The sequence below is a fragment of the Oncorhynchus nerka genome, linkage group LG13 (genome assembly GCF_034236695.1).
Source record: "Oncorhynchus nerka isolate Pitt River linkage group LG13, Oner_Uvic_2.0, whole genome shotgun sequence".
NCBI lineage: Eukaryota > Metazoa > Chordata > Actinopteri > Salmoniformes > Salmonidae > Oncorhynchus > Oncorhynchus nerka.
Window position 1 is genome coordinate 65,408,058 of NC_088408.1, and position 14,154 is coordinate 65,422,211.

Below are 14,154 nucleotides of genomic sequence, written 5' to 3' on the forward strand. Positions count from 1 at the left end.
AACTAACCCAGGGATATACCCGATAACTGAGTTATTCACCATCACCTCACCCATCCTCTTTATATATGGCATACTGCTGGGCCCATATTTACAAGGTATCCAAAACGATGAGTGCTCATCTAGGATCAGTTTTGCTTTTCAGATTATGAACAATAAGAGAGGGGGGGCCATGTCAAGCGACTCAAAGTAGGAATTATATTGGGTGTGTCTTTTAAAAATGTGAACAGTCCATGTTTTATTTTTACAGTTAGTCTCAATTCTGCATTTCTGGCTAGATTTAAAAAATCTGGATGAAATAAATACATCCTCTCTTTTAGTAGAGTGTATCTGAGCTTCAATTTCACCGTTTTCTTCAAAAGAAACATGGTTAAAGAATATGTGGGATTGAATCTGCAAACCTAAAATCAGCAACCAGAGCATTAACCCTCTGTGCCACCAGGAGATAACTGTGGCCTTTCAGGGTTTTTTCACTCTAATATGGTCAATCAGGAAACAGAACTAAATGTTTGAGTTATTCAAATATTCCCATCCTCTTCATATGCTGTGTACTTGTAACGCTGTAATGCGATTTCAGTCTTGGAGGAGTGTTTTCTGACTGATTCTGCATTTGGTTAATGATGTTTGTCCTGCATGAGACACTGTAGACACGGAAGCCTATTTCACTTACTCAAAATCCCCAGGATGAATCTAAGATAACTCAAGAAATCTGTCATAATTTTTTTAAATTGCAGATTATGTTTTAGTTGCGCAATTTTACATCTACAGTGCAGTCGGAACGTACTCAGACCCCTTCACTTTTTCCACATTTTGTTAGCTTACAACCTTATTCTAAAATTGATTAAATAATTTCCCACCCTCATCAATCTACACACAATACCCCATAATGATAAAGCGAAAACAGGTTTTACCTTACCTTATTTACATAAGTATTCAGACCCTTTGCTCTGAGACTCAAAATTGAGCTCGAGTGCATTCTGTTTCCATTGACTATCTTGACGTTACTTCAACTTGATTGGAGTCCACCTGTGGTAAATTCAATTGATTGTACAAGATTTGGAAGGGCATACACCTGTCTATATAAGGTCCCAGATTTGACAGTGCATGTCAGAATAAAAACCAAGCCACGAGGTCAAAGGAATTTTCCGAAGACCTCTGAGACATTATTGTGCCGAGGCACAGATCTGGCGAAGGGTACCAACAAAAACTGTGCAGCATTGAAGGGCCCCAAAAACACAGTGGCCTCAATCATTTTTAAATAGAAGAAGTTTGAAACCACCAAGACTCTTCCTTGAGCTGGCTGCCCGACCAAACTGAGCAATCGGGGGAGAAGTGCCTTGGACAATTTCAGTGAAAAACATAAGAGGGCAATAGTACTTGTGCAAAGTTTAAGAATGATAACTTCCAAAATGAGTGTGCTACATGACATTTATCATGAAGTGATAGTAGCCCAAATGTACCCAAGTGGCCAAATTGGTGAAGTTATACATTTTGAATGGAATAACTATATACAAAATACCAAAATGGTATTCTAACACACCCCCCCCCAAAAAAATGGAGAAAAAACATGAAGAAAAAAAATATATACATTTACAAAATAACACTTTCAATATTTGGAAGACCCTCAGTCCTCTATACAATATTATGCTGCTGATACCAGGTGCCATAGCACATCCATGCCTGCAGAAATACATTTGGGCAGATGAACACCACTTGTGGCAGGAGCTGGATGAACCAGCTTCAGTGGGGGATGGACACCTTGGCACTGGGGGCTCCCATTCAAAGTCAGTGTCACTGTGAAAGAAAATTTTCAGTTAGAATAGTTTCACATATGAGCCCTGTATCAACAGGTATAATAAACAGATATATATAGAGTACAGGGAACATAAGGTTGAATATATTATTATAGACCTGCTAGATCTACTGTCTCATTTATATTATGACATTTCAGCTAGATCTACTGTCTCTATTATATTACAACAGACCAGCTGTATCTACTGTCTCCATTTTACTTTGGCCATTGTTGTGGGCCTGCCCTCCCCTCAACAGCCTCAAATAGGCTGTATATTTCATTTCACAAATAATATTTTATATTGTTAATTTCAAACAACGGCATTAGCATGAGAAGAACTTACCAGTCCAAAACGATGTCCTCTCCGTTCAAAAAATATTCCGCCATTTGGGAATCACTAAATTAATCGTCCTCGATCAATTTCTTCTAAAATTGTGTTTACATCTGTATATCTAGACTTAGATTTAGCTTTCCCTGACTTAGTCGCCATACTGATTGATATATAAACAGCTGAATATGCGCTTTACCAAAACAACGCTGTGCGCAACATGCGTTGCTCCTTCCGGTATGAAACTTCAATGGCGAATGACCCTCTTTACGCCGGAGTTTACTACATGGGTTGGTCTTCTGATGACCAGGTGGCGAATCGCATCTCTGCATGTCTGGCAGACATATCAGTGTGGATGACGGATCACCACCTCAAGCTGAACCTCGGCAAGACGGAGCTGCTCTTCCTCCCGGGGAAGGACTGCCCATTCCATGATCTCGCCATCACGGTTGACAACTCCATTGTGTCCTCCTCCCAGAGCGCTAAGAACCTTGGCGTGATCCTGGACAACACCCTGTCGTTCTCAACTAACATCAAGGCGGTGGCCCGTTCTTGTAGGTTCATGCTCTACAACATCCGCAGAGTACGACCCTGCCTCACACAGGAAGCAGCGCAGGTCCTAATCCAGGCACTTGTCATCTCCCGTCTGGATTACTGCAACTCGCTGTTGGCTGGGCTCCCTGCCTGTGCCATTAAACCCCTACAACTCATCCAGAACGCCGCAGCCCGTCTGGTGTTCAACCTTCCCAAGTTCTCTCACGTCACCCCGCTCCTCCGCTCTCCCACTGGCTTCCAGTTGAAGCTCGCATCCGCTACAAGACCATGGTGCTTGCCTACGGAGCTGTGAGGGGAACGGCACCTCAGTACCTCCAGGCTCTGATCAGGCCCTACACCCAAACAAGGGCACTGCGTTCATCCACCTCTGGCCTGCTCGCCTCCCTACCACTGAGGAAGTACAGTTCCTGCGCAGCCCAGTCAAAACTGTTCGCTGCTCTGGCCCCCCAATGGTGGAACAAACTCCCTCACGACGCCAGGACAGCGGAGTCAATCACCACCTTCCGGAGACACCTGAAACCCCACCTCTTTCAGGAATACCTAGGATAGGATAAAGTAATCCTTCTCACCCCCCTTAAAATATTTAGATGCACTATTGTAAAGTGGCTGTTCCACTGGATGTCTTAAGGTGAACGCACCAATTTGTAAGTCGCTCTGGATAAGAGCGTCTGCTAAATGACTTAAATGTAAATGTAAATGTCTTCCAACACATAAACATTACATATTGCCGTTTACCTCAGTTCATTGGCTATCTACCCAGCTAGATTTCAAGACGATCAGTGGTCATTGGGTTAAAATACAGTCAATCAACGAAACAGCGGGCAAATCATTGGTGCACAATGATGTCATTACTTATTGTCGTCAAATTGGTTTCTTTCAGTCAATACGTCACGCAAACCAGTTGATTGCAATGACACCAAACATGACTGGAAAAGTCACGTTCTGTGTGTGTATTTACCTCGAGTGTGTCGTCGAAAATGGAATGAGACGGAATTCACGACACAAGCGGTTCACAAAATGTTTCGTGTTAGGCTATAAAAATGGATTTTATCAAACAATAGACCATTCATTGTGTAACAATGAGCATTGGGATTGCAAACAGAGGAAGATCGTCAAAGGTAAACAATTTATTTTATTGCCATTTGTGATTTTGTTACACCTGTGCTGGTTGAAATAGCTGTTTTTTATGGGGCTCTATCCTCAGATAATCGCATCGTATTCTTTCGTAGTAAATCCTTTTTAAAATCTGATAACGCAGTTGGATTAGCAAGATTCTAGGCTTTCGAAATATGTGAGACACTTGTATTTTCATGAATGTTTAATATGACTATTTATGTAGCGATCACCGTATGTTGTCGAATTTCATCCCGCTACCGGGTTCCGTGCGCAGAGAGGTTAAGAGAAAACTGACTTTATGACCAAAATTATCCTATTTACGCTTTGGATTCAATTGTATCACTAGAATAACTGTTTCAGACTTGAATTGATGCAACATAGAAAATCATCTGAGGGATTTGTTGCTTTTTAAAGGCAGTCGCTCTTTAACCTTTCTAGGGCAGGCGTTCTGCTAGCGGAACCCCTCGACAACATTCCTCCTGAAAAGGCAGCAACTTTCACACATTAACAAGTCCAAAACAGCAAATGAAAGATACACTTCTTGTTAATCTACCTATCGTGTCCGATTTCAAAAAGGCTTTACAGCGAATGCACAACATATGAATGTGTTAGGTTAATTAATCACTAACCTTTGATGATCTTCATCAGATGACACTCATAGGACATCATGTTACACAATACATGTATGTTTTGTTCGATAATGTGCATATTTATATCCAAAAATCTCAGTTTTCATGTTGCATTATGTGCAGTGATGTTTTGATTCCGAAACATCCGGTGATTTTGATAAAAGATACAAGTGTTATTCACATAATTAAAGATAGACTTCTCCTTAATGCAACCGCTGTATCAGATTTCAAAAAAACTTTACCGAAAAAGCATAATCTGAGAGACAGCCCAATCCAGCCAAAGAAATATCTGCCATGTTGGAGTCAACAGAAGTTAGAAATAACATTATAAATATTCACTTACCTTTGATGATCTTCATCAGAAGGCACTCCCAGGAATCCCAGTTCTACAATAAATGACTGATTTGTTCCATAAAGTCCATAATTTATGTCCAAATAGCCACTTGTTGTTAGCGTGTTCAACCCAGTAATCCATCTTCATGAGGTGCGAGCACTACGTCCAGACACAAACTCGAAAAGTTCCATTACAGGTCGTAGAAACATGTAAAAACATTGTATGGAATCAATCTTTAGGATGTTTTTAACATAAATCATCAATAAGGTTCCAACCGGAGAATTCCATTGTCTGTAGAAAAGCACTGGAACGAGAGCTAACTCTGTCGGGACCGCGCGTCACGAGCCTGAGACACTCTGCCAGACCCATGACTGATTCAGCTCTCATTCCCCTCTCCTTTGTAGCAGAAGCCTGAAACAAGTTTCTAAAGACGGTTGACATCTAGTGGAAGCCTTAGGAAGTGCAACTTGACCCCATAGACACGGTATTTGGTAGGCCAAGCTTTGAAAATCTACAAACCTCAGATTTCCCATTTCCTGTTTGGATTTTTTCTCTGGTTTTCGCCTGCTATATGAGTTCTGTTATACTCACAGACATCATTCAAACAGTTTTGGAAACTTCAGAGTGTTTTCTATCCAATACTAATAATATGCATATATTAGCATCTGGGACAGAGTAGGAGGCAATTCACTCTGGGCACGCTATTCATCCAAAAGTGAAAATGCTGCCCCCTATCCCAAACAGGTTTTAAGGAGCTAGACATTTGCATGCTGAGAATGTTGTGGTAATATCAGGTCAAAACATTGTATGAATGTCATCACACTTTTGTGTTTTGGGAACCTATCTCTTGTAATGTACCCACATTATTCCCACAACCTAATTAAATGTTCTGGGAACCTATAAAGAACTCAGAAAGGATTTTTTGTTAACATTCTTGCAACATCAAAAGTTTTGTGCACGCAGATAGAAACATTATCTGAATGTCAGCCTAACTGGACGGTTTAAGTGTTTTCGGAATCTCTTGTTATATGCCCACAATGTTCCTACAACCTAAAGAAACATCCTGGGACCATTTAAAGCACAGATTAAATGTGTTCTAAGAACGTTCTAGTAACATCAGGCGAATGTTTTATACAAACATTTTATAATCATCAGCACGTCTGGACATTTTTTTGTGTCATGAGAACATTTGCTACAACCTAACGAATGTTCTGGGAACCAATTTTGGTTTGCTGTGTAACTCTAGTTGAATGGATAGGTATGCTAGGTTTGCTCAAGGTTCAGATGCACATATGCTGTTAGATCATGTGTTCTGCCATGCCTAGCCGTTTAGCCATACTTTGGTGAGTCCAGCCACTTTTGTCAATCCAGTGAAGCGAATCAGCTTACTTTCCATAATCTCTCACAAAGAACAGGAGGGCCTTTTTTTTCAAAGGTGAATTGCATCTATCAGATAAAAGACAATGTGGCTTTTCTTTCACCACAACAATACCTGTGATTTTGACTCTAGAGACCCACAGCACATTATCTTATCTATGCCTGCCTCCTGATTCCTAAGGCTTTCCCTGACTCTCTATCTTGCTGTTAAGCCTTTAACAGATACATGTGGTCAGGTAGTGTGCACGGCTGGCACTATGAGGTTCAGAGAGCGAGTGTTGTGCAGATGCGCTGCTTATGTAGCAGGGAGAGGCGTTTTATCTCACATGTGTCTAGCAGCACAGGAAGTGAGAGTAGGCTAGGGTAGAACAGGATAGGACAGGATAGGATTCACTTTAATGTTCCAATGGGAAAATTGTCTTAGACACACAGTACTGCTGTATACAAAATAAACACTGCACATTACACACTCAACATAATACATACATTGCACTTTACTCATAGCATGATACACTTCTCATATAGCCACATACATAATACTTTGCCTATTCCCTTATTCTGTCAGTGGTGTACTAACACACTTTACATATTGCTGTTCAGGTATTTGATGGACATGGGAATGAAGGAGTGCTTATACCTGTTAAGCTTACACATGAGGACCCTATAGCGTCTACTTGAGGAGGAGAGTATAGTACATGGGAGGGATCTGAAATCATTTTCTCCGCTTGTCTGTTAACGGTCTGTTCAGAAATAGTGTTGCCTCATACCCATGACCTTCATGGCAGTTTGTATCAGGCGGGAAATTTGGGATTTCAGTTAGACTGATACATTTCTAGTAATATGAGTAACAGAGGCGAGCAGACTCAGCCTGGCCCTCTCCTCCTGGTACTGTCCTCTGTTTTACTATTCTCTCTCCATGGCCAAGGATAAGAAAATGTCATGTGAGGACTGTGGAATTCTGAATCCAAACAGGCAGAGGCAGAGGTTAGCGGGACCGACTTGGTTACAGAGGAGGGGACAGAGAAAGTGAGAGGAAGCTGGCATGCTCTGTGTGCTGCATAACTAATGCATTCCCCTTTGATGTGGCCCCCGGGAAATCTCTGGTACTGTACAGTGTCTGTCTCTCTGACAGAGGTCTCAAAAGCAGCTCATACAGGGCCTGTGGCTCTGAGGCTCTATTTTAGTCAGTTAATTCTAATGAAATCTCGTGAAGACAAGGCCCCTCCAGAGTTTGATTTTGAGTAACTAAATTCCAGGGCCTGCTTTCCAACACTTCATCCCTTTATCCTCAGACAACTCTGCCAAGACTCAAACCGTCCAACACGTCAAAGAGACACACTCGGAGGACGGAGGCGCTGAAATCATCTTGGAAACCATAAAGGGAACCACAGCTGACTCGACAACCACTACAGAAACTGCTGTCACTACCACGACAACAATGGCAGCAACAACAACAACAACAGCCAGTACCACAATGCCATCTACTACCACCACCACCACCACCACCAGTGCAGCAGCAGTAGAAAGGCTAGACAGACCAGCTCCCACCATCATGCTCTTCCTGGACAACTCAGACAACAACAGCCGGCCAATCCTACACAGAGCAGGTAGCCTGACCAACACAATACCCTACTGTATACTACACTACACCCTATATCAACTGAATGTGCTCATTTACAGCAATACTGACAGTCAATGCTGTGACTCTGTTCAGTTCAGTAACAGATAAGCATGTAACGTTTAGCTGCCAGAATATGTGTGACTGTGAAATTGGATGATTGGAAACTCATGCAGGCCATTATTTATCCAGTATTTCTGGTAGTTTTTGTGTTGACTGTTTTGAGCTGTACTTGGCAGGGAAGATCCTAGACTGTGAGGGGACCCTGGCGTCTATCGAGCTACCAGAGAAGCAGCACAGCTATGGGAGGAATGAGGGAGCATGGATGAAGGATCCTCTGGCAAAGGACTCCAAGATCTACGTCACTAACTATTACTATGGCAACAACCTGGTGGAGTTCCGAAACCTGGACAACTTCAAGCAAGGTGGGCATGGCATAGAGAGATACATATTATAGACCAGGTTTCGACAAGTATTCTCATGCAAAATAGAGAGATACAGTTGAAGTCAGGAGTTTACATACACCTTAGCCAAATCAATTTAAACTCAGTTTTTCACAATTCCTGAAAATTAATCCTAGTAAAAAATCATCCCTGTCTTAGGTCAGTTAGGATCACCACTTTATTTTAAGAATGTTTAATGTCAGAATAATAGTAGAGAGAATGATTTATTTCAGCCTTTATTTCCTTCATCACGTTCCCAGTGGGTCAGATGTTTACACACACTCAATTAGTATTTGGTAGCATTGCCTTTAAATTGTTTAACTTGGGTCAAGTGTTTCGGGTAGCCTTCCACAGCTTCCCACAATAAGTTGGGTGAATTTTGGCCCATTCCTCCTGACAGCTGGTGTAACTGAGTCAGGTTTGTAGGCCTCCTTGCTCACACTTTTTCAGTTCTGCCCACACATTTTCTATAGGATTGAGGTCAGGGCTTTGTGATGGCCACTCCAATACCTTGATTTTGTTGTCTTTAAGCCATTTTGCCACAACTTTGGAAGTATGCTTGGGGTCATTGTCCATTTGGAAGACCCATTTGCGACCAAGCTTTAACTTCCTGACTGATGCTCCCTCCCCTCAGACTGACCATCAGATGCAGGCCATCAGTCCAGTAAAACAATATTCAAATAATTATGCCTCACAGGTAATACAACAAATGATCTATTACCAGTGTTATCATATGCCTAACAATTTTTAAATATAATTTTAAAATGGTCTGAGAAGAACAACATTGGCACGACAATTCAAGCGTAGCCAATATGCAGTGATAATGTATTGGGCCTATAGCCTACTGCACAAACCTAATTGCAACAGAACTGTTTTTAATTGGTTAGTGTTACATAGACTTACGTTTTTTAAGTCCTTTTTTGTCTGAGTGGTAGATCTCGACATGCATTTTGACTCAAAGTGATCTTGACGCAGCTTGAGACTCAAACTCCAGGTTTTAGTTGTCATACTGTGCTTTTCATTCCACACACAAAGTTCCTAAAACAGCTGGGTGGGAAAAATCCACCCCTTCTTGCTCTAGTAATTGGAGAGAGAAATAAGATTACTCCTCTTAACTGACTGGGTCAAATGATCTTTCTCACAGGACTGGCCTGGTTGATTTAGAGGTGTTAGGACAATGTTTTTTGAAACTCACTAACATCTTGCAAAGCGTACAGAGATTTTGCTCTGATATCCAGAAGGGTGGTGAGCTCACAGCAGCGTGCGGATGGCTAGGTATCTCTGTGAGTGGCTGTGATCTCTGCTTAGGCAGGGCTGGCCTCCCATTTGAACTGGCCATAGCTGAGGGATTAGAGGCATGGGCTGGCCTCGGGGGGCAAAAGTGCTGTGCTATGGGGTTGTTTTTGTCCTTCGCTGCAGCTTCATTCATTATCTAAATCACACTTCCTGAGGTGGAAATGTAAGAGAGCAGATGTGACCAGATATGAGTGTAACCCTAATAACAGAACATCTGTTTGGACAGCAGGGAGTGGGATAATAAAACAGAAACTAGTCCGTCTCTCGTGAACAAATTGTATAAACTGTTATGGAACTATTAAAATGTTTGTGTTTGTGACACCTGTGAAACCCTGAATGACTTGATTTATTCTTAATTTTACATGATGTTGGCATAATGTCTGGGGGTGGGGGCAACATGGTATGTAGTTAGCGCTCGCTAAACATGTATATATTTGGTCCTGTTAGGTCGTTGGAGCAACCTCTTCAAACTGCCTTACAACTGGATCGGCACAGGCCATGTGGTGTACAACGGAGCATTTTACTACAACAGAGCTTTCACCAAAAACATAATTAAGTACGACCTAAGGATGCGTTACGTGGCCGCCTGGACCCTCCTGCATGACGTGGTTTACGAGGACACCACCCCTTGGAAGTGGAGAGGCCACTCGGACATTGACTTTGCCGTGGACGAGAGTGGACTGTGGGTGATCTACCCTGCCACGGACTATGACTACTCTCAGCAGGAGGTGATCGTCCTCAGTAAGCTGGACCCTGGGGATCTGTCCATGAAGAAGGAGACAACTTGGAGGACGGGCCTGAAGAGGAACTCCTACGGGAACTGCTTCATCATCTGTGGGGTGCTGTACGCTGTGGACGTCTACAACCAGAAGGAAGGGGAGGTGAACTATGCCTACGACACCCACACCAACTCAGAGGCTATTCCTCGTCTGCCCTTTACCAACGAATACGCCTACACCACCCAGATCGACTACAATCCCAAGGAGAAGGTCCTGTACGCCTGGGACAATGGACACCAGATTACATATAACATACACTTTGTTGACCAATGAGCACAGGGGTTTTGCGCTCAGGTAAAGTATAGGCCATCAGCACTATGACAAGTTCACTATCCCCATAGAGATAAGAGAGATGCTCAGTAATAGATGCGGTAATGAGGTCAATGGAACAGGGGATAGGAGAAGGATGCCGGATTGGGGCACATTCAAATCTGATCTAATGAAGTGGATATTCATCAAGCCCATTATCATTGATGTATTCTAACAGGCCTACAATGTGGTTACTAAAGTCCAATTTTGATATATTTGGCTGTTTTTGCTGCATAACATTTAGAAGTAGTCCCTGTTCAGGTTTAGAAGAAGTAACTGCTAAATGGTAACTCCCGTTCGTATAAGCTGGTAGCATAACTAGCACTGAGAAATCTATGGTGATAGTCAATGTTGTTTTTAACTGTAATGCAGTTCATTGGTGATTATGACATGAACATGTGTTGGGGTTGACATCCATACAGCATTATACTCTGATTTTCACCTCAAAATATTGTGAAATACACATATAAACAATAGCCTAAATGTAGGTTAATTTTAATGGGGGGCAGTGAGGAGATTCGGATCTTTCCCCCCCAAGCGTTTCCATGGCATTTTCATTGTATTGGTCAAGTTCCATTGACCTCTTTACCGGATCTATGGACAGTCCAGCAGCGCCCATATTAGATTCAACAGCCAACATTCCTCTTTCAATGCATACTAACCAATACACTTGACAGCATACCATACGTCCCGTACTCAACAAGGTTCCTGGTCAATGTGGACTCTATATTGGGATGCCATTGTAAATCACGAACGGCTCATATATTCCACCCATTTGATTTTTATGGCCCATCAAACTCTTATCCTGTCACCTAGCACTATGATCATCTGTAATTGTCATTTCAGGCCTATTGACGATGTTTGTTTTTAAACTTGTATAAATGTTGCTGCGTACTGTAGTGTTAACTGTTAAAATTGTTTCTTTCAGTGAGGACGAGGGATGCTTTGAGTATAGAGTACCAGTCAAAAGTTTTGAGTTTTTATTTATTTTTACTTTTTTCTACCTTATAGAATAATAGTCAAGACATCGAAACTATGAAATAACACATATGGAATCATGTAGTAACCAAAAAAGTGTGAAACAAATCAAAATATATTTTATATTTAAGATTCTTCAAAGTAGCCACCCATTGCCTTGACAGCTTTGCACACTCTTGGCATTCTCTCAACCAGCTTCATGAGGTAGTCACCTGGAATGCATTTCAATTATTATTCTTTTTTTTAACCTTTATTTAACTTAAGAACAAATTCTTATTTTCAATGACGACCTAGGAACAGTGAAATAACTGCCTTGTTCAGGGACAGAAGGACAGATTTTTACCGTGTCAGCTCGGGGATTTGATATTGCAACCTGCCGGTTACTAGTCCAACGCTCAAACCACTAGGCTACCTGCCAGTGTGCCTTGTTAAAAGTTCATTTGTGGAATTTCTTTCCTTCTTAATGCGTTTGAGCCAATCAGTTGTGACAAGGTAGGGGTGGTATACAGAAGATAGCCCTATTTGGTAAAAGACCAAGTCCATATTATGGCAAGAACAGCTCAAATAAGCAAAGAGAAATGACAGTCCATCATTACGTTAAGACATGAAGGTCAGTCAACCCAGAAAATGTCAAGAACTTTGAAAGTTTCTTCAAGTGCAGTCATAAAAACCATCAAGCGTTATGATGAAACTGACTCTCATGAGGACCGCCACAGGAACGGAAGACCCAGTTACCTCTGCTGCAGAGGATAAGTTCATTAGAGTTAACTGCACCTCAGATTGCAGCCCAAATAAATGCTTCACAGCGTTCAAGTAATAGTCACATCTCAACATCAACTGTTCAGAGGAGACTGCATGAATCAGGCCTTCATGGTTGAAATGCTGGGGGAAAAAACTACTAAAGGATACCAATAAGAAGAGACTTACCTGGTCCAAGAAACACTAGCAAAGGTCATTAGACCGGTGGAAATCTGTCCTTTGGTCTGATGAGTCCAAATTTGAGATTTTTGGTTCCAACCGCCGTGTCTCTGTGAGACGCAGAGTAGGTGAGCTGATGATCTGCGCATCTGTGGTTCCCACTGTGAAGCATGGAGGAGGAAGTGTGATGGTGTGGGGTGCTTTGCTGGTGACACTGTCAGTGATTTATTTAGAATTCAAGGCACACTTAACCAGTATGGCTACCACAGCATTCTGCAGCAATACGCCATCCTATCTGGTTTGCGCTTAGTGGGAATATAATTTGTTTTTCACCAGGACAATGACCCAACATACCTCCAGGATGTGTAACCACCCGACCTCAACCCAATTGAGATGGTTTAGGATGAGTTGGACCGCAGACTGAAGGAAAAGCAGCCAGCAAGTGCTCAGCATATGTGGGAACTCCTTCAAGACTGTTGGAAAAAGCATTCCAGGTGAGGCTGGTTGAGAGAATGCCAAGAGTGTGCAACGCATCAAGGCAAAGGGTGGCTACTGAAGAGTTTGAAGAGTTCCCACATGTTTAACACTTTTTTACTTACTATATATGTGTTATTTCATAGTTTTGAAGTTTTCAACATTATTCTACAATGTATAAAATAGTAAGAATAAAGTAAAACCCTTGAATTAGTAGGTGTGTTCAAACTTTTGGCTGGTACTGTATATGAACTCACAAAAACAATATACACGAGTTTCTAAACTGAAGATTTTGTATTCACTTGTAATTTTCCAGAAATGTATACTTCATATCTCCATTGTTGTTGCTTTGCATACATTTTGTATAAAGTTATATGTTAATTTTTTGTTTGAATGAAAACTATACGGTTGTTGCTGCTAGTAACATTTACACGGTCACTACATCTGTCATCATCATTTTGGCATATTTGTAAACCATTACTTCATAGGAAATTAACTGTCATTGAGGTCAATTATGTAAATGCATACAGATGTACAGTACCGTCTTCTAAAGGAATTCTAATCCATGAACCTCTGACAGTTTCTGATCTATGATGAGTCATAAATGATTGTACCTGCATGTAGTGCATGTACTGCCGTTATGAAGAGTTATAAAGACCACTAATTCAAATAAAGTTTTGCATAAATATCTTTTGAGCATTTTACTATCATATTTGATTTGTTTTGAAACAACCACTTTAATGACTAATACGTATTTTGAATCTATTTTGATGGTTTGGTTAAGTTTACACAGAAATGTGCATGACTAATTACAGCACTGCAATTTGTTATTCGTAATGTCACAGTCTTTGATACACAATTTTTGACAGAAAGGATTTTTATTTGGAAATGTTATAAACTCAGCAAAAAAACTAAAGTCCTCTCACTGTCAACTTCGTTTATTTTCAGCAATATTAATATTTGTATGAACATAACAAGATTCAACAACTGAGACATAAACTGAACGAGTTCCACAGACGTGTGGCTAACAGAAATTGAATAATTTGTCCCTGAAGAAAGGTGGATCATAATTAAAAGTAACAGTCAGTATCTGGTGTGGCCACCAGCTGTATTAAGTACTGCAGTGCATCTCTACCTCATGGACTGCACCAGATTCACCAGTTCTTGCTGTGAGATGTTACCCCACTCTTCCAACAAGGCATCTGCAAGTT

The 14,154-nt window shown here is 41.4% G+C and overlaps 1 protein-coding gene across 1 annotated transcript in view; it reads left to right on the forward strand.

Annotated features, from left to right (window-relative positions):
- The window catches only part of LOC115139885 (olfactomedin-like protein 2A), a 31,212-nt gene extending 17,579 nt beyond the window's left edge, over positions 1-13,633 (forward strand). Inside the window, exons 6-8 of the mRNA XM_029677727.2 lie at positions 7,421-7,735; positions 7,986-8,171; positions 9,933-13,633. Coding sequence (XP_029533587.2) covers positions 7,421-7,735; positions 7,986-8,171; positions 9,933-10,537 — 1,106 coding nt within the window. The 3' untranslated portion in view covers positions 10,538-13,633. The remainder of the gene's footprint in view (positions 1-7,420; positions 7,736-7,985; positions 8,172-9,932) is intronic.
- Positions 13,634-14,154: the final 521 nt, after the last annotated feature.